The following is a 21,870-nucleotide window of genomic DNA, read 5'->3' as shown; positions in this document are numbered from 1 at the left end:
AATTTAAGCAGAATGGTGGTAAGTCCTATCTCTCTGTGATTACGGGGAGAGGAAACCACAGCCAAGGAGGAGTTGCACGCATCAAACCAGCCGTCATTAAATACCTCACAAGCCATAGCTTCAGGTGAGTATAGATTTCTCTTATTGATCATGGCAATTGCCCATACAGATAGTAAACAAAATTTGAGAGAGAGAGCTCAGATGATTTATTAAAATAGCCAACTAAATTTAACCATCTGATTTTAGTCACAGATTCATACTTAAATTATGATATAACATTCCCTGATGGATTTATGATGTTCAGAAAACTAGAAATGAAAGAAAAAATTTGTTCCTTTTTGAAGTAATTACCTGACAAAACTACTTCTATCATAAATTTAAAATCTAATGGAAAGTATGTATAGTTGTATTTCTTTGATAATGTGTTATCTAAAATAATTAGATTATATATCACCAGTGTGTGTGTGTGTGTGTATACACACACACACACACACACACACACACCAGTTTAAAGTTACTATCATTCCTTTGTGGATTTTGGAAGGCATTGGAGGTTTCTGCTAAAATATGATTATAATTTGGATTTTTTAAACTTTAGCAGAAGTCAGTAGTAATTTATACATCTTCATAAGTCAAGTGCCATTAATGATCTTAGCTGATAAACATGAAATGTCCTTTTTCATTAAGTGGTTATAAGTCAGTAACAGGAAATGACAAGAAAAGTCCAAGAATAAAGGTCTGTTGATGGATAGATTCCTTGAGGATGTTTATAATTAGGTACCAACCTCCCCCCAACTTCTAATTTTAGTTAGCATAGCATATTTTGTTTATGCCATGTAAAAAATGTTGTTTGGCTACATTATAGAAAATGGTAGCATTAATTCTGATCATGAAAACATGACATCTTAGAGTTTCTATTACAAAAGAAGTAGTTCAGGACTAGAACATTATCCTGTTAGTATTAATTATCTCTTGTAGAGACCAGTGTTTTTTAATTTCACACTGAGGGACTTGGAAGCATATCATGGCCTGATCAATTAGACTTACTGATTATGTTAGAGATTTCTTTTTAGTGGTCAATGAATAGTAAAATAATTTAATGCAGACATCATCTTACCGTTGATACAGCATGCGCTTCTTCATGAAGGTCAGATTCAGGCTTGAGAGTTTTGAAAAGTCTTAAATAACTTCTAGGTTAGGAGTAACCCCTAGCCTTAGGATTATTTATTTTTACAATGGATTATAAGGTCCATAAGCATAGATAATGGTCCTGGATGATTGACTTAAAAAGGAGAGTACTTTGATAGTAAATACTACATTTAGCAAAGACATTTGGAATTGATTACATGCCTGATATATTCCTTAACCAGTTTGAAATTTTTACCTAAAATAACTCTTTTTTTCATTTCTGTAGGTTCTCTGAAATTAAACCAGGGTGCTTGAAAGTCATGCTAAAGTAAAAAAAAAAAAAAAAAATCCTTGATTTAGAGTGTGAAGGTTTGTAGGTTAAAATTAGTTTATTTGTGATAATTTAGTCAATTTCCTGTAAATATGTGTTTATTATTAGAAATGTCCAGTTGTAACAAAAACATTATGATGATGTTTTTCAGAATTCAAGAGAAGTTTAATTTTTTACTGAATCAAATGCCAAATAGGTTGTCTGTTAAAAATATTAAAGAGAATTTTTATTGATTATAAAATGTCTAAGAAAATTATCAGCTGCAGTTTTAAAGTTTGAAGTGCTCTGATTCTTTCTCAGAAAATGTTACCTTTATATTAATTGTTGTTTAACATTTAGTAAAATTCTAAAGGCATCTTTGAGAGGTTTTTAAAGTGCTTTGAGACCTGGTTCATGCCCATCAAAGCCTTGTATTAAAAGAAGAAGGAAATCTGACAAAAAACACTTGAATACTTTTGATTTCAAAACTAACTACAAAAAACCATTTCATTTTGCCATATTCTACAGGAAGGAAGACATGCCGTTTTGCACTTTCTTCTGTTTTGTATATATCTTGATCTCTTACCTTATGTTGCGTGTGTGTGTGCATTTTCTAGGAGGAAAGTTGGAGCCTGAGATTATATTACACTTTTATACTTTCTGTAGACAGAAAAGTTTTTAGAGAAGGAGAAATGGTGAGGTATCGACCAAGTATTTGTGTCTTACTGAACTTCTAGAGCTGTGTAAGTGGTTTTCAAGATGATACTAAAGAACTATATTTTATATTTGAGGCATATGATTTCTAAACTGCAGTAGGTCAAAGTCCTATTAATTTAAAACAAATATAGAAAACATTTTTGATATAATCTTAAAAGGAATCTTTACAATTTAAACATTTTTACATTTGTTTTTAAGATGAGCCAACTTTCTGAAAGGAAACTTTCATTGACTTCTTTTTTGTGTGAGCTATAAAAAGTCTTGTTAATATGTCAATTATAATTTCATTTACACAAGTTTAGTGTGGTAAAGTATAATTTTCCAATATGAAACAATGGTTTGAGTAAATTTGACTTTGGATATAGAGAATATTTCCAATATATGTAATTTAACAAATGGTTATGTTGCTTTTTTGATAAGCTTAAAAGTCATTTGGATCAGGAATTACAGGGTTGAGTTGTTACTGAAAGAATCCTGAATTACAGAATGGTTTCTCAAAAGAACAGACATTTTAATGAAAATAAAACTCAAAAACACATTTTTACATATCGTGAAAGCATGCTTTTAAAAGAGCTGTATCATTAAACTTATTTCCACAAAAATAAAAATGTTTATTATTTAGAAACAGTGAGTGGTATTGAAATATTATTCTTGTTTGATAATAATTTGTTAAAAAAATCCAACAGTTTAGCATATGCTTTTTATAATATCTAGAAGTGTTGTATACATTAAAAATAAAGCAGTTCAAGAACTTACTATAAAAATATAGTTAATGAAATAAAATATTTCTATGTATAAATTAATATGATTTAAGAAATGTGAATAACAATGCTAAATCTGAAGTTATTCAGGTGTGTGCAGCTGCATACTCACTTTCCATGTTTTCATATTTCTTCACCCGGTTTTAAAAAGCTTCACTTTTGTGCACTTCAGCTAAATTTATTTCATTGTTATTATAATTATGATTAATGTGGGAGCAATCAAAAAGAACAAGGGATGAGGTATTTTGTGGGCAGAAACCAAATGAAACAAACTATGTTTTTTGCTGTACCAACCTTAATTTTAGGCTTTATTTTGGTAAATCTAGGGTATTTTTTTCTCTTTTTAAAGATCTTATTTATTTATTCTTGAGACCCACACAGAGAGACAGAGAGAGGCAGAGACACAGGCAGAGGGGGAAGCAGGCTCCACGCAGGGAGCCTGACATGGGACTCGATCCCGGGTGTTCAGTATCAGACCCTGGGCTGAAGGCAGTGCTAAACCACTGAGCCACCCGGGCTGCCCTAGGGTATTTTTTCTTAATCATCATTCATAGTATGTAGGCAAATTTTGAGTATCTCAAGTGTTTTTATGAAGTTGTTTAATCCTAAACTGCCTCCTGCCCGACTGACTAGCAGAGTTTAAACAACATGTAATTACGAAAGAAAACTTTATAGTTTCTCCTTTCTTGTTTTGCCCATTTCTAAATTCTGTATGCCAAAGGTAAACATAGTTTGGGGATTATCAGATTCTTCTCTTGCTCATTCCAAACCCTATATGTCGAAAGTAGAAACTGTAGGGAGTTATCAGTTATCAAAGTTTTCAGGTATTGGTATATTTGTGCTAATACATGATGACTCGTTAGAATGGCTCTTCACAAGTGTATCAGTGTTCTAAAAGTACACCACTTCTGTAGTTTGGAAGGTCTTAGTAACAATTACATCTTTTCAGTAGTCTTCTTTTCTACCAGGAGAAAAAAAGAGAACTAATGTAGAAACCACAGGGGAAAGGGGGTTGGACTAAGGAGTCTCTCTCTCTCTCTCTCTCTCTCTCTCTTTTAAAGGAGTGTCTTTAACAGTATTTTCAAATCATCTACTTCCTTCAACATGAGACATGGAAGCATGTTATCTTGGATTTATTGGCTGTTCATATATCTCTATTATTTTCAAGTTGAGTTTTTTTCCCCCAATTTATTAGTGTTTTCATACTATTTATAATTCTATGGCCTTTAAATATAGGACATATTATGTAGTAGAAATTCGGACTTACACTTTTAAAGTGTCTTTGGTATTATAACACATTTTGAGAGGAAAAGCTAAACAATTCTGTTGGATTGTTTCCAGTCCTTATTTTGGTCTTTCTCTTTTTAAATTCAAGTGTTTTGTGTGCTTAGAAAAAGGACGTTATAATAGCAAGATTGGTTATTTCTGAGCTGGAAATTGGAAACTCTTGAGACTCAGGAAATTGCTCTGACAATGTTTTAACTGCTCTCAATTTAAGAAAATGACAAAATGTATTAAAAAAAGACACAAAAATAATCTGTGCTGTTTTTCAAGTGCTTTTTCTAAGTGCTTTTCCATTGTGCAATGAAGTGAAGTTTGGTAATTTTCTGTGTAGTGGTTAAATATTGCTTATTTTTATTTACATAGTAAAAATGTGTGTACAAAAAAAGTGTCATTTCAAAGGTAAAGTAATTTATGTAGAATGTATGTTAATGGTGCTTATTTTTAAAATGTAATTCAAGTTTACATATTACTTAATGCCTCTACAGAATTTAGTAGAGAAGCAAGGCTGGAATACATGGATATCCCGAAGAGCCTTTTGTAACTTAACATTATCTAATGACAGACTTTATTATTTTCCTTAAAGTTGAGCAGTTGACTTTTATGGTCCAAATGATGAACCTGTTATTAACAAATGATTGAAATTAACCACAAAACTTCTCATTAAAATGTTAATATTGCAGCTATCTGTTGGAGAATATATTATAAAATTTTCAGACAGTATATCAGAAATGAAATGTTTTTATTTGTACTATAAAGAAAATGTAATTTTGCTGTTAACTCTGTACTTTTTTATTGAAAATGTTTTATAACTTTGCTTTTAAAATTTCTTATGAAACCATTTGCAAATTACATACTTAATTTAATAAAGTACTTTAGCCACAGTCCAGTGTGAGGAAATCCTTCATTTGATATGGTAGGGTTAGTAGTTTAAGTATTAAAATATGTCTTTTATTAAAAAAAAAAAAAAGAAAGAAAGAAAAGAAATGAGCAACCCGTGTGGCTCAGTGGTTTAGCGCCACCTTCAGCCCAGGGTGTGATCCTGGAAGCCCGGGATTGAGTCCTGCTTCGTGCTCCTTGCATGGAGCCTGCTTCTCCCTCTGCCTATGTCTCTGCCTCTCTCTCTCTCTCTCTGTCTCTCATGAATAAATAAACGAAATCTTTAAAAATATATATATACATAAAAGACATTTTTAAATACACATAAAAAAAACTTTGTAATTTCAAGGGAAAGAAGAAGGTCATAAAAATTTTATTTCTGTACCACAGCTTTTATTCTTATTTAAATTATTTTGTTATAGCAAATTGGGATCCACTTTTGAACCAGATAAATGTATTAGCTAGGTTTATCTTTTCACACCTTTGTATCTTTTGACTGATGGCAAAATTAGGAATTGTGGTTCTGAGAAACTCAAGTAATACTTTAATTAATATTAAAGACCTTTGAACTTTATTCACTCCAAAGCAGAATAATTCACTCATTTGGCAAAAACTTAAAAATATCTCTTCAACAAATATTTATTGAGTACTTGTTACTGGGGATACAGTCTGAGATAGAGTTTCTACCTGAAGGTATCTTATAATTCTCATCAACTATCTGTGTATAGTTATTTATACTATGAAACACTTCCATATATGTTATATTTTAAAGCTCAAGAATATCTTACTACATAAGTGTCTTACAAAGCCTTAGAGAGGTTGACTTAGTTGCATGTTAAGGACAGAGATAAGACTCAAACCTGAGTTCTTTGACTCCTATGAGAGAGCAATTACATTTTTCATAAGAGTAAGAAAAGAAAGAATACCTTATTATCTCCAACTAAGAGAGATGTGGCTCCACAGTGTATGTCTTTAAAAAATTGCCACTTATAAATCTTCCTTCCTCCTTCATACAAAGGAAGCTGATATCATGGAGTTTTCCTGATGATAAAGATAAAAGTTTCTTTCTGTCTTAATATAAAATTCCAGAGATAGAGACTCCAGGACTTATGGGCATGCTCTTTTCCATGAAGTTTTTGGAGATCAAGGACTCCTATCATACCCAAGGTGTAGCTTTCAATTCCTAAACCATGGTGTGTGGCTAGAGCTCAAATCATCGCATCTGCATTCTGTTGGTGGAAGGACAAGGACGACAGGAGTGATGGGCAAGTGCCAGTGATCTTTTATAGAAGATTTTTGGAAGTTGCCATACAACACTTCCATCTAAGTCTTATTGGTCAGAACTTAGTCATGTGCTCACGTCTAGCAAGAGACGCTGGGAAGTCATCCTAATTCAGTGTATGGTCAGCTACAATTTGGGCGTTCTCTTGGAGGAAAGCGACTATGTGTTAGGGGAATTCGTAGTTTCTGCCACATCATTTTTGATTTTTGGGTGCAAATAATGTGAAAATCAGTTCCTGCTGCATTCCTTCACTGTATCTTTGTCAGTGATTACCTGTGCTAGGAATAATAAAGAGGAAATCATAGTTGTATTTATTTTGACTTAAATATTCAGATGATATCACTAAGCAACATGACTGATTAGGTAGGGTAGTGGTTGCTGAAGGTTGGGCTGATAGTAGCAATTTCTTAAAATAAGGCAAAAACGAAGTTTGCTGCATTGATTGACTCTTCCTTTTATGATGATTTCTCTGTATCGTGTGATGCTGTTGGATAGCATTTTACCCATAGCTGACCTTTCAGAATTGGAGTCAGTCCTTCACACCCTGCCATTGCTTTCTCAATGAAGTTTTCTTGATAATTAAATCCTTTGTTGTCATTTCAACAGTCTTCACAGCTGCTTCACCAGGAGTGGATTCCATCTCAAGAAACCACTTTCTTTGTTCGTCCATAAGAAGCAACTTCTCGTCTGTTAAAAGTTTTATGACATTGCAGCAATTCAGTCACATCTTCATGCCCTACTTCTCATTCTCGTTCTCTTGCTGTTTCCACCATAGCTATGGTTACTTTTTCCACTGAGGTCTTGAATCCTTCCATGTCATCCATGGGAGTTGGATGTCCCAAACTCCTGTTAATGTTGATATTTTGACCTCTTCTCATGAATCAGGAATGTTCTTAATGGCACTGTGAATGGTGAATCCTTTCCAGAAGGCTTTCAGGTCCATCAGAGGAGTTACTATTTATTGACAGCTACTGCCTTATGAAATATGTTTCTTAACTAGTAAGACTGGGAAGTCAAAATGACTCCTTGATCTGCAGAATGGGTGTTGTGTTAGCAGGCATGAAAACAACAATAATCTTGTCCATCTCCATCAGAGCTCTTGGGTGAACAGGCACATTATCAGTGAGCAGTCATATTTTGAAGGGAATCTTTTCTAAGCAGTAGGTCTGAACTGTGGGCTTAAAATTAGTAAACCATGTTATAACACATGTGCTGTCATTCAGCTTTGTTCCATTTAGAGAGCATAGGGAGAGTAGGCTTAGCATAATTGTTAAGGGCCCTAGGTTTTTGGAATGGTAAACGAAAGCCTCAACTTCAAGACACCAGCTGCATTAGCTGTTAGAAGGCTGTTTTATCTACATCAAAACTGTTGTTGAGTGTAGCCACCTTTGTTAAGGGTCTTAACTAGGTCCCCTGGGTAACTTGCTGCAGCTTCTACATCAGCACTGGCTGCTTCACTTGCACTTTGATGTTCTGGAGGCAGCTTCTTTCCCTAAACCTCATGAACCACCCTCTTCCAGCTTCAGACTTTTCTTCTGCAGCTTCCTCACCTCTCTCAGTCTTCATAGAATTGAAGAGTTAGGATCTTTTTCTGGATTGGGCTTTGGCTTAAGGGAATTACATAGTTGGTTTGATCTTCTACAGATCACTTATACTTTCTCCCTATCAGCGCTAAGGCTGTTTCACTCTCTTACCATCTTTTCACTGAAGTAGCATTTATACTTTTCCTTCAAGAACTTTCCATTTGCATTCACAACTTGGCTGACTGGCCCAAGAGGTCTAGCTTTTGGCCTGTCTTGGCTTTTGACAAGTCTTCCTCACTTAATCATTTTTAGTTTTTTATTTAAAGTGAGTGACTCCTTTCATTTGAGCACTTAGAGGCAAATTGTAGGGTTATTAGTTGGCCTAATTTCAATATTGTATCTCAGGAAATACGCCCAAGGAGAGGGAGAGAGATGGGGGAGCAGCCACTGGGGACAGTCAACACACAGAACAATTACCAATTAAGTTTCCCATCTTTTTTTTTTTTTTTTTTTTTAGAGGTTAATATCTTTATTGAACACAGAAATATTTTGCTGCTTCTAAGGAGCTATATTTATTTATGAGAAACACACACAGAGAGAGAGAGAGAGGCAGAGACACAGGCAGAGGGAGAAGCAGGCTCCATGCAAGGAGCCCGATGTGGGACTTGATCCCAGGTCTCCAGGATCACATCCTGGGCTGCAGGCGGCGCTAAACCGCTGCGCCACCGGGGCTGCCCCTAAGTTTCCCGTCTTATGTAAGCCCCACAGCTCGTGGTCCTCAAAAACCATTATAGTAGTACAAAGATTACTGATCACAGATCACTGTAACAAATAATAAAAGCTTGAAATATTCTGAGAATTCCCAAAACATGTCAAGGAGCTACAAAATGAGCAAATGCTGTTGGAAAAATGGCACCAATAGATTTGCTTGATGCAGGGTTGCCATAGACCTTCATTTTGTAAAAACACAGTATCTGTGAAGTGCTTTAAAGCAAAATGAAATGAAATGAGATATGTCTTGTAGTTGTCCATCTGATTGAATGCACAATATAATGCTTTGTGTGTGTGTGTGTGTGTGTGTGTGTGTTTTGGTAGCTTCTACTATCCCAGAAATGTATCTAATACATAGAATTGGGGACTCAAAAATCAGTGGAAACAACTAAATTGAACCTAAATCTGATCAAGTCTTAGAGGCAATTGTACGTAGATCTTAACCAATTTATATGAATTACAGAGGATATAGGACTATGTCAACACCATGGGATGTAACCACCAAAAGACAGACTGTGGGATGCTCTAACAACATAGTTTCTTCAAATAAATTGCAAAGGAAAAACACAGATGGAAAGGGAACCTAAACATTAAGATGGAAGAGGCATATCAACCAATTGGAATTTGTGGACTTTACTTGATCAGCAAAAAACTTAAGTTTTTTTAAGTAAGACGATGGCAGTGTAAACATTGACTGGACAATTATATTAAAGACCTATTTATCCATTTATCTCTTTATTAATTTTAGGGATGATACTGTAAACATACTAGGAAAAATCCAGTTTTACCCCCTCCTTTCTCTTTCTCTTCCTTGCGTAGGGAAAAACCCAGTCCTTCCTCCTGGTGTTATCTTTTCTGTGTCTCTTTACTACACACACAAAATACCTTCCTCTGTTCACCAAAGTGTGGAGTTTCTCCCCACACCAAGCAATTCTCTTGACACAAGTTGGGTGTCTACAATTCAACTCGATTCATGTACTATCTACCCAGAGAAAATGTCCACAAGTTAAGGATTCAGTCCCACAAGACTGTCATCCCACCTCAGTTACCAGTTGCAAGTAGTAGGTCTCTAGGTTACCTACAACTTCTGTCCAACTTGGCTGTAAATCATAGATTCCCACAATGCCCCCTCCCCCCATGGTTTGATACATTATCACCAGAGTGGCTCACAGAACTCAAGGTAACACTTCCTTATGTAAACCAGATTATTAAAAGATATGATAAAGGACACAGATGAACAGCCAGATGAAGAGATACCTACGGTGAGATCTGGGAGGGTCCCCAGTGTGGGGGCTTCTGTCCCCATGGAGTTGGGATGCATCACCCTTCCTATTTGGATACGTTCATCCATCTGGAAGCTCTCTAAACCCCGTAGTATTGGAATTTTATGAAGTCTTCCTCACATAGGCATGATCAATTATTAACCCCGATTGCCAGCCCCTTTCCTGCCTCTGAAGATGAGGGCTCGGACTGAAAATTCCAAGTTTCTGATCATGGTTTGGTTTTTCTTTCTGGTGGTCAGCCTCTATCCAGGAGCCCACCCCCAGAGTCACCTCAGTAGAATAAAAGATGCTGCTAGTGCACTTATCACTTAGAAACATGGGCTTTAGGAGCCTTGGGGTCAAAGACAAATATCAGAACAAGAGATTCTCCTAGTGTTTTTATCACTTGGGAAATGAGTGCAAGGGTTTCAGGAGCTCTGCCAGGAAATACGGGCAGAGACCAATATATTCTTTCAATGTGATTATATTTTTTAGAGTCTTTACTTTTTGAAAAAGGGATACATGCTAAAACATAAAATGCGATATCTGGAATTTACTTAAAGTGAAGTGTGTGGGGGTACTTAGAAAATAAGATTGGTCTAAGTTGGTAAATGTTGAAGCTGGGGTTTCATTAATCTTTGGTTCTACTTTCGAATATGTTCAAAACTATAATAAGTATTTTTAAAAAGTCGGTAGAAGACCTAGAGGAGTGAACTCTAGATTTGATCAGGGAGTGACTTCCAGGACAGAATTAACCTCCTGCCACCTCTGCCATGATTAAAAGTCCACCATGGCATCATTGCCACACCTGGCTCTCCGTGTACTCAGAACTGGTGACTAGACACCAGAAAACTTGCTGTGAAAACCCTGACCTCTCCATAACTTGATGTTTTATTGGAATGAGACATAGTAGGTGGATAGCCTTCAACTTACTTCTGCCTCCGCATTCCATAAGAGTATTATCTAGTTGGTGTAAACTATTTTGTATCCAGATTTTTACCTGCTGGAGAGGTCTAGGATATGTAGTTTTAAACTTCTCAGTTTCTATAGTACAAAAAGGCTAATTAGAAGAAAGTGTTGCCAGAGGATGAATTATCAAATGTCCATATTGACAATACTAGTGGTATTTGTCATCTCAGACACTAGAAATAAAATGGGTTTATGCAATTATTGCAAAAGCTTGTGTGTCAACTGGGGTATGTAGATGTATGCCAGGGACTACCACAAGTCTAGGATAAAGGTGGCAGATCGTTCAAGAGCATTAGTTTCACTCAATGGCAAATCAAGCACATTATTATTTAATGTATCTTATTTGGATATTAAAACAAAAATGGATAAATTGTGGAGAACAGGCAATTTTGCCCCCAATTAAAAAAATCAAACAGTAGAATTCAAAGAGATTCATCTTTCAGCTATGCACCTGGATTCCCTTTCCCCAATGCAATAGTTTACAAACTTTAGTGGACACAAGAATCATCCACACAAGGCTCAGTTAAAATACAGATATTTGCCCTCCTTTAGACTTCCTGAATCTCAGAAGGTAGGGACCCCAATTTTAAATAAATACTTCAATGATTCTAATGTAAGTGGGCCACACCTTAAGAAATGCTACCTTAGTGGCATAGCCCATCAGAAAGACTTTATTCTTTTTTTGACTACTCAAGGTAATGTTCCTTGGTTTCTACCCCAATCCTGGTTTGCAGGTCCTCAACTATAATCAGCTCTGCCATGGGACACAAACCTATTTAAAAAAAAAAAAAAAAAATATATATATATATATATATATATGTATATATATATATGATTTTTAATTATATATATATTTATTTAAGCTTACACACAGCAACTTATTTAATCCTTATAAAAAATCCACTGAAGGAAATTGAAGCATAAAAAAGGTTAAGCAATTTACCTAATGTTACGTAGATAAGAGGTGATGGAACCAGGATTCAAATCAAGGCATTCATGTTCCAAAGTTGCATTTAACCATGATGCATATTACCTTTCAGCAATGGTCAGACTTAAAACTTATGGAGGAGAAAACCAAGATACATTTTACCTGGTCTGTCATAGTAAATTCATGAGCCTTCCCACTCTCACTGGCAGTCCCTTCAAGCAAGGCCCTTTAAAGTCTTCACTAATTCTCTCATCGAAGTGCTTCCAGCTTCTGTCCACTGCCAAGTTACAAAGCTATTCTTTCATTTTAAAGTTTTTGTTAGAGCAGAACTCCCATTTAGTACCAAAATATGTCTTATCGATTGTTGTGTAAAAAGTCATTTCAAAACTTAGTCTTAAAACACCAAAAATTATTCTCAGTTTCCCAGGATTCTTGGAGTGTCAGGCAGGGATCATTCTGGATTGGAGTCTTTCATAAGATTGCAACCAAGATGTGGCTTGGTGCATCTGTTTGTTGAAGGCTTGACCTGGGCTGAGAAATTCACTTCCAAGGTGATAGCTCATTTATATGGCTTGTAAGTTGGTGCTGGTTGTTGGTGGTAATCTTTAATTTCTCCCTGTGTGGGCTTCTCCTTAGGCTGCTTGAGTGTTCTTACAACATGGCAGCTTTCTCCAGAGTGGGCAGTCCAGGAGAGCAAAACAGAAGCTGCAATGCCTTTTATGACCTAAGTGTTGGAAATCTCACACCATTATTTTTGCCAAATTCTATTTGTTGGAACCCAGTCACTAGGTACAGTCCATATTCAAAGATAAGGGAATTAGATCTATTTTTTGAAGGAAAGAATGTTAAAGAATTTGTGGACATCTTTAAAAGCCCTCAGTCTGCCATGTGCCAGATATCACTAGGTACTTTACAAATGTATCCACTATAATCTTTATAACCACCCTGTGGAGCAGATATTATTGCCCAAATGACAGAGGTTGCTGGCCTACACAACAGGTATTCTTTCTATTGCAGCTTTTTAAAACAAGTATCTGGTGGCAAAATGCTTAGGAAAGCTTGGCCCCCCTCTAGCTGCCGAAAGTGAATTATGATTGGTTGAAAAGGCAATCATGGTAATCCCATTTCCTTTTGCCAGTGATTGGCTAGACGGTGGATATTTGACCAGACCAAAGGGACCTAAGGAGAATTCTAGGAAAGGTTTCCTTTACAAATACAGAGAGGAGGCACATGGAAGGAGGTGCACTCTTCTTCAGCAAGACTTGGTGTCTATATGTGATGTCTGGAATTGCAGTCACCAATGTAGTAAAATGAAGAGATACGCCTAACACCGAAGTCCATGAGCTGAGGATGGTGGAGCATAAAGAGGAAAGAATCTTTGTTCTTGATGACATCACAAAGCCACTAAATTAACCCTGGCACTGATTTTTAACCAGTTGATTACGGGAGACAATAAGCTACTTTTTACTGGATTTTCTGTTACAGCTCCAAGAATCCTAATGGATATATCCCACTTTGTTGATAAGGAAACATATGTTCAGAGAGATTATGTTGCTTGCCCAAACTTTCTTAGCTAATAAATAGCAGAGCCAGGTTTTGGATTGCGAGCTGTATATCCTAAACACCTGATACTTGTTTATTGTATCAATTAATTGATTTTTCTCCAGCAATTTTCAGAAGGGAAGAGAAACACACATCAGTTGTGTTAAGCAAGGTTAGTTAGTGTTAGGTATAACAGGGAGTCAGTGTGGAAAGGAAGGGAGAAGGAATTTAGGGTGTTGTATGTATGAAGTTGAAATGGTTGACTATGAGATACAGACTAGATTAGGGGTCAAGTGGAATCAAGTGGAGGGAGCTGATAGAGTGGGGAAATGGAGGTGAATAAGAGAAGGTATGGTGGAGATAAAGAACAGATTCAGAAAGTGTCCGAGAGGGAAGGTGGAAGGAAGATGTAGGAAGGGAGAGAATATCAGAGTTCAAGATATTAGGACTGTGGATATTTGTTCCCCACATAGTTTGATTTGTGGCTGAGCATGGGGATGATGGTTATCAGCATGGAGAAGGTCACAGAAGGGATTTCAAATTTCTGGATCATCCATTTTAGGAACATACTGTACAGAAGGTGACAGGCAGTGAAATGGAGGGGAAGATTTAAAGCCATCTGCCTAAAGTATGGATGGATTAAAACACATTTTCTTTATTTGCATGGTCCCCATCCTTCACACTGATAGGATCTGACTCAACACAGCTCCACTTTGAGGAAAGATTTATAAGGATTATTCTGCTTTAATCTACTGTTTTGCACATACTGGAGGGATGAGATGGATGGGGTCATCGGGAGGAACTGAGAGGATTATGGGAAATGAACAGTTTCCTAGGTCTTTGTGAAATAATTCTTTGCAGTAGGACTTCATTGTTTTGTCTGAACACTTTTTTCCTGATCATTTATCCATCTGGATATAAAAAACCAATAAAATATATTTTAAAAATTACCCACTATTTTGGTTTATCTTGGTTTCTCTGCTTGTATAAACAATTGAGAATTGATGGCACTCTCCTGAATCTCTTTGCTAAGATTCTGATGTGGATGGAGCTGCACAGTAAGAAGCTCACTGTCTTTTTAAGCTCTGAGTTAAGTTTTTCTTTTCATTGTTAAGTCTTTTTTTAGGTAAAATTAATTTCTTCCTTTCAAAAGTAAGGTTTGGCATTTGGTTACTTAGGAATCTGTGTTTAAAGTACCTTATTGGGATTCCTGGGTGGTGCAGCGGTTTGGCGCCTGCCTTTGGCCCAGGGTCCGATCCTGGAGACCCGGGATCGAATCCCACGTCGGGCTCCCGGTGCATGGAGCCTGCTTCTCCCTCTGCCTATGTCTCTGCCTCTCTCTCTCTGTGTGACTATCATAAATAAATAAAAATTAAAAAAAATAAAGTACCTTATTAACTTTTTTATTACATTTATGCAACGAAACCATTAGCTAGAATTTCTGAATATAGTTTCTCTGTTAGCCCTTTTACTTTTTGGTCTTATCCTTGGAGTCATGTCAAAAATTTGCCTATGATTTTATTGTAAACGAATTCAAATCTTTGTAGGAAGTAGGCAGGGTATAACTTAATCCGTATATTGAAGGGGAAAAGAAGCAAGGTGCAAAAATGTATTTATACTTTTGTGTTATTTATTTATTTATTTATTTATTATTTATTTATTTATAAAGATTTTATTTATTTATTCATGAGAGACACACAGAGAGAGGCAGAGACACAGGCAGAGGGAGAAGCAGGCCCCACGCAGGGAGCCCAATGTGGAACTCGATCCTGAGACTCCAGGATCACTCCCCAAGCCCAAGGCAGATGCTTAACAGCTGTCCCACAGTTTTGTGCTTTTTAACAGGTGTCCCACAGTTTTGTGTTTTTTAAAAGAGGATATATGTAGGGGTGCCTGGCTGGCTCAGTCAGTGAAGCATGTTGACTCTTGATCTCAGAGTTGTGAGTCCAAGGCCCATGTTGGATGTAGAGCTTATTTAAAAAATCATAATAAATGTTTTTACAAAATGATACATGTGGATAAATATTATATACTATACATTTTCTAAATGCACGTACATTCATCTACACACACATACATGAATGCAAACCCACACATAAAACGAACAGAATAGATCTTGGGCCTCAAATGACAGTCTCAGAGGGCCTTGTGCTTATGAGACAGTGAAAGCAATTCTAATCTTTGTATTCCTCAAAAAGCTTAATTTAAACATATTTTATCCAACAGAAGTTATATAAAACATAAGTTGCATGAGCACCTCTTAATGTATGCATATCCACATAGCCTTTCTGTCCCCCACAGTCTCATATCCTATAGACACTCCAAAGTTTCTGTTTCCCCCCTTTTGCCAAAACTCTCCCTAATGTCTCTGCCAGTGTTAGGCCTCATCTATCATCCCTCTACCTTTCTTTCCATTTCTTTCTTTTTTTTCCTCCCTGTAGCGAGTGGGTCTGGGCTTTTGGGATATAAATCTCCTACCTCAACTTCTTTGCTTCTTCATTTAGAAGTCTCCCACTTCTGGGATCCCTGGGTGGCGCAGCGGTTTGGCGCCTGCCTTTGGCCCAGGGCGCGATCCTGGAGACCTGGGATCGAATCCCATGTCAGGCTCCCGGTGCATGGAGCCTGCTTCTCCCTCTGCCTATGTCTCTGCCTCTCTCTCTCTCTCTCTGTATGACTATCATAAATAAATTAAAAAAAAAAAAACCAAAAGAAGTCTCCCACTTCTATTTGTCCCAACTGCATAATAAGGCAGTGGGAAGTAGGAATGTAGGAGGTGGGAAGGGATCAGGGTGCAAATGTCAAAATTTTTTGTTAGTAGGTATGAGCATGGAAAGGAGCTGTGGATACTTCTATAGTAATAATTTTGTCCCTGTTATACATGAAGAACTTCTGAAAGCTTTTGTAAGAAATTGTGAAGAGCAGGTTATCTTAGGGGTAAGGGTGGGCCTGGGGAGTCAGAGGTAGAAGATGGAGATTTTACTTTCATCATCTGAACAGATTTTTAAAAGACTGTGTATATTGCTTTAAAAGTATTTTTAAAAATAGACATAATTAAATTAATAGATGAACATTTTAAAATATAGTGAGAAAAGCCAACTTTGAGTTATCTAGTATACAAATGATATGCATATTATTATATTTCACATTAGGCTATAGTGTAGTAACAAATGTTATAATTAGATAAGTTAGCTGGTCTTGGTGATGATCCAGTATTATCAGGAAAAGCATTAATAACCTTTTCAAATTCTTAAATGGGTACTTTAACTTCTGGAAGAAAGAGGACAAATCCAGAGATCTAATATGTGGGTAATAGGAGTTCCAGTGTGAATTACAAGGGAAAAAACAAATTTAATAGATGCAAATTTTCCTGAGCTGAATTAAAACTTGTATTTGCAGTTGAAAGTGCCATGAAATTTTAGGCAGAATTGATGAGAAAGGACACACACTTTAAACATTTTCTGGCAGCATTCCTGAATCCCAAGGTTGAAGAGAAAAACCTTGCAAATTTCCAGACAGAAGGAAGTTATTTACCAACGGAAAAGAATCAGACTGGCATCAGACAATGAAATAATATCTATCCCTATTAGGAGAAAAGGAATGTAACTCAATTGGCAGGTTTCTTTCCAGCCTGGATCATTCACCTGCTAGGGGGAAAGGAATGAGAAAATGTAAGGATTCGAAGAATATAGCACTCATATGCCATCCAAGAAAACTATGAAAAGAGGGCTGTAGCTAATCAACAAATTAATAAGAATAGAGATCTAAAGAAAGGAGACGGTGAAGTATAAGGGAAAAAGTGGTAAGTGAGCAGTGAGCCTTGTATGTGGATAATAATGGAATGACTGGGAATATATACTATATGTGTTAAATAAAGACTCCTAACATAAATGTGACTCTACTAATGAGAGCCTGGAAGTAAAAGTGCAACATTTCTCAGCAAAATCCAAAAAGTGGGGGTGGAAGAAGAGGAGTGGAAAGTAAAAGCATTCAAGAAGTATTATCTTACTGAAGTGGAGGGAAAAGATCAGGAAAATAGACTAACACGGTGGGGAAATTGTAGCTTTTCAGAAAATAAAAAGGAAGGTAAGCACGGAATGGGAAAGTATATAATTTTGAAATTTATAGTAAGGGGAAAAAGGAAATAAATTATAACTTGAGCATACTAGTGAATATAAATGAAATAGGGAAATTAAGTATGTTCAATAGTAAGCAAAAAAAGAAGTAATAAAATCAAGAATATCAGAAATTATATTAAATATAAATGAACTCAGTTTTCATATAAAAAGACAGAGATGGAAAAAAAAAAAAAGACAGAGATGGGACTATAGATTAAAAGCAAGCCCAGCAATACATTGTCCATAGGAACCACAACGTAATAAGGAAATAATCTAAAATATAGAGATTGGGAAAACACACAAATGCAAGCAAACAAAAGTAGGAGAGGCAGTGTTAACATCAGCCAGGTGAAACTATTAATGAACAGGAAGAAGAACATTTCCTATGAAGGGCGTAATATATTAATATATGCATTGAACAACATAGTAGTTAAATATATGTATATATATTTAAGTATATAAATATATGTAAACTAGAATATTATTAGTAATGTAAATACAATTTCATAAAAATGAAATTAGAGTGGATTTGTCCTATACTGTTTTCAGAAATAGATGGAGCTAGTAGACCCCCCCCAAAAGTAACATAGTACAAAGGCACATGATCAACATATACACTTTAATAAATATATATGGAATCTTACTTTTTTTTCATGATCTTACATTCTTTAGATAAAGATTATATATATTTTTCCCAATGACCATTGACTACTTACAAAACTGTTCATAAAGTTTTCCACAAAAAAACAATAAAAAATTTAGAAGTAAAGACTTTTACAGGTCACATTATCTGATGAAATTAGAAGAAAATCAGTGAAATTAGAAATAGATTTTAGAAAGATAATTTAACCAATTATTTGAAACTTAAGACTATCCTCCTAAATAATTTCTTAGGTCAAATTAGAAACTAAAATTGAAATTATAAACTTTTTAAAGCAAAAAAGGAAAACCTAGCATAACCAAATCTACAAGACCCAAAGAAAGCTATATGCAGGGTGCCTGGGTGGCTCAATGGGTCAAGGGTGTGACTATTGGTCTTAGCTCAGGTCTTGATCTCAGGGTCATGACTTCAAGCCCTGCATTGGGCTCCATACCCTGCATGGAACCTACTTAGAAAAAGCTGTATGCAAACAAGGATTAAAAATACAAGAACTCAAAAACAAAACAAAACAAACAACAACAACAACAAAAAAAACCCCCAAGAACTCAATGTTCATCTTAATAAATTAGAAAATGAACCATAAAAGACAGAAGAGAAAACAAAGATAAATAAAAGCCCCATTCACTCCACCGAATAAACTTCTTATGAACCAGAGTAAGAAAAGAAGTAGTAAAAATAAAAATATACAGCAATTCTACTCTACGATTCTCATGGAAATAAAAACATCTCAAAATATATATTTAAGGATATTTATTGAAGTAATGTTTGTAGTAGCAAAAACAGGGAACAAAGTGAACACCCTTGCAAATTAATTATCAAACCAGCCATATTATATAGCATGCTATAAAACACTATGCAGCCACTAGAATAGACAAGTCGATTCTCTTCCAGTAATCTATTGTAATGAAGTTCCCCCAAAACTTACTGACGTAAAACAACAATTTTATTATGCTTGTGGATTCTGTGGGTCAGGGATTTGGGTGAGGCACAGCTGAGACTCTAAGCACAATGGAGATGGTTTTGTTGGTTCTCCACGGTGTCTGAGGCCTCATGTAGAAAGCAGAGGGGAACTTCATGGAAGGATCTGGAATTATTTAAAGACTCATTCACTTAACATATCTGGCAGTCTGACTTATTGGCTGAGACCTTAACTAGAGCTGTCTACTAGAAGTTTTGCACATGGGCTCCAAGAGTAATTTGAACTTCTGCACAACATGGCAGCAGAGAGAGGGAGAGAGGAAGGGGAGGGGTAGGCAAGAAGGAGAAAGAGGAGGAAAGAGAAAGAGGAAGGAGAAAGGGGAAGAGGACAGGGAGGTGAAGAAGAAAGAGATAGAAACAGATTGAAGCTGTATCTTTGCTAACCTAGCCTTAGAAGTCACACAGCATCACTTCTGCTACATTCTATTTGTCAAGACAGTCACAGGCCTACCAAGCTTCAAGAGGAGGGGAATAGACTCCACATTTAAATTTTTTATTTTTTGACTCCACACTTTTTATAGGAGAGTGGACAGTTTCTGGAATACCACGTGGGACAGGATATATTGTGGCTATTTTTGGAAAATATAATTTGCTACAGATGCATACCAGTAAACTTTGATGGCATTCCATTCTGTGTTATTGTTAAGTAGACAATAAAATCAGTATATATATATATATAATTCTATTTCCGTACCAGTGAATGACAACTCTGAGATATGTGTATATTATGATTATATGAATGGAAAGAAGGCCATGTAGAGATGAACAGCAGGTAGTTAACTTTGGTTGAGGGCCTAGATGGAGGGCGGAGGTAAACAAGATAAAAGTACACACATAACTTACCTGCATACATACAAATACAAGAAAGTGCTTGTAGTAGAGATAAAAAAATAGAAAGTGGGTGTGGTAATGTTGCATGTGTATGTAGATTCTGAAGGACAAAATCTAAAACAATGGGAAGGGCTGTGATTTGGAGCAGATGTAGGAAGGAGCAGCATCTCTATAGAGCTGTAATATTGGGGTAATATTGGGGAATTTCCAATTTCAATGCCTGTATTAGCAGAAATAGACAAGTCAAAATGATGATCCTATTATCATTAGGGAAAGTAGTTTTGTTTTCCTTGAGAAAGATGTTTTCTCTCCAAGTTTTAAATTCTGCTATTATTTCAAAAAATATCATGTTGGCAATCTTTCTCTGCAGTGGTGTAATGTCTGGTCAGTGTCTTTTTTTTTTTTTTAATTTTTATTTATTTATGATAGTCACAGAGAGAGAGAGAGAGAGAGAGGCAGAGACATAGGCAGAGGGAGAAGCAGGCTCCATGCACCGGGAGCCCAAAGTGGGATTCGATCCCGGGTCTCCAGGATCGCGCCCTGGGCCAAAGGCAGGCGCCAAACCGCTGCACCACCCAGGGATCCCTCTGGTCAGTGTCTTAATGGTTACATTCACTTCATGGTTTCAAAATTTTAAATCTGCCTAGTTATATACGATAGTGAAAGGATTACTTTCTAACGTCTAAATTTATATTCCTCTTAGTATATCACTATTACTTTTTGTTTCTGAAAACAATTTATTATATATGATTAAGTGATATATCTACACTTATGAGCACTCATGAGTGGCAATTATCCACACCTTTCTTTTCTCTCCTCACTTTTTTGGGGTTTTCCCTAATCACTAGCACTCTGAAGAGGTTGAGGAGAGGAAGAGTCTGAAGAACTATTGCTTTGTCTGGAGTTGTTGGATAGGCTTTCTTGAAATTAGCATTTAAATGGAAGTCAGCCAATGAGTTCACTAATACCCTAGAGCCACCCAGGGTCAGAGAGATCGGAGCCCTCTGAAACTGTGGTTGACTGTCTTCCTTTTAATCTTTTATAGATGGATTCTCTTGAATGGTGGCAGTAATTCAGGCTGGAGTATAATAATATATATTTGAGGATCTTATTACAACTTTACCACTAGAGGTCAGAAATTAGTCCATGAATACTTTACAAATTCACCAAGGGAGTGCCGGTAGTTAATGCTTTATGTATTTTTCATTTGGTTCATACTTCTGATGAGGTTCAGAGTACTAATCAGACACCTTTGAGATTTAAAGGAAACTTCTGCATCTTTTTTATACCAAATTTTAATAACTGGATTACTTGGAGTCTTTAATCCGTCATCAATCATTAAACTTAAATTTAATTTAATTTAATTTTGCCTATTTACTGAACACACGTACCACACCAACATAAGTGTTCATTGTGGCAATATATTGAAAGGTTACAAATAAAACAGAAAATGAACTAGGTAGACTTCTAGTAAGTATACATGCATGAGCTCAGCAGATCTCACCCATTTTTGTTTTCTGTTGGAAATTGTTAATGCTTTATATTTTTTCCAGCTGTATCTTTTTGGCCAGATGCTACCAAATGAGATAATTTCTTGTTCAATAGCTATATCAAGTTACGCATTAACTTAAATGATTGGGTTAATGTGTCATGAGCCATTTAAGACAGTGCAACTATATTTAAAGTATCCTCATTTTGTTCAATGACATCTTTTCTACGTTAGTTCCTATTTGGTATGTTAAAAAGTGATTGAAACAAGGGAATAAGTATTATAAAATATATATTTTACATGCTTACAGTTGAGAGATTTAAGTATTTTTTGGAATTTGAGAATTCAGTTTTAATATTTCAATAAAGCAGATTGGCATATTTTTTTTAGCGGTGCCCAGCTTACTGATTTTATCAGTTATGTTGGCATTTGGGAAAGGCATT

General features: G+C 35.9%; 1 protein-coding gene across 12 annotated transcripts in view; it reads left to right on the top strand.

The window, feature by feature from the left end:
- Nucleotides 1–5,081, top strand: part of N4BP2 (NEDD4 binding protein 2) — a 78,139-nt gene extending 73,058 nt beyond the window's left edge. For all 12 annotated transcript variants that reach the window (XM_077878942.1, XM_077878953.1, XM_077878907.1 and 9 more), the window contains 2 exons: nt 1–124; nt 1,415–5,081. In XM_077878942.1, coding sequence (XP_077735068.1) covers nt 1–124; nt 1,415–1,460 — 170 coding nt within the window. In that variant the 3' untranslated portion in view covers nt 1,461–5,081. The remainder of the gene's footprint in view (nt 125–1,414) is intronic.
- Nucleotides 5,082–21,870: the final 16,789 nt, after the last annotated feature.

The sequence above is a fragment of the Canis aureus genome, chromosome 2 (assembly GCF_053574225.1).
Source record: "Canis aureus isolate CA01 chromosome 2, VMU_Caureus_v.1.0, whole genome shotgun sequence".
In the NCBI taxonomy this organism is placed as follows: domain Eukaryota; kingdom Metazoa; phylum Chordata; class Mammalia; order Carnivora; family Canidae; genus Canis; species Canis aureus.
Note: the sequence above shows the minus strand (reverse complement) of the source record. Positions and strands in the feature narration are given on the sequence as shown.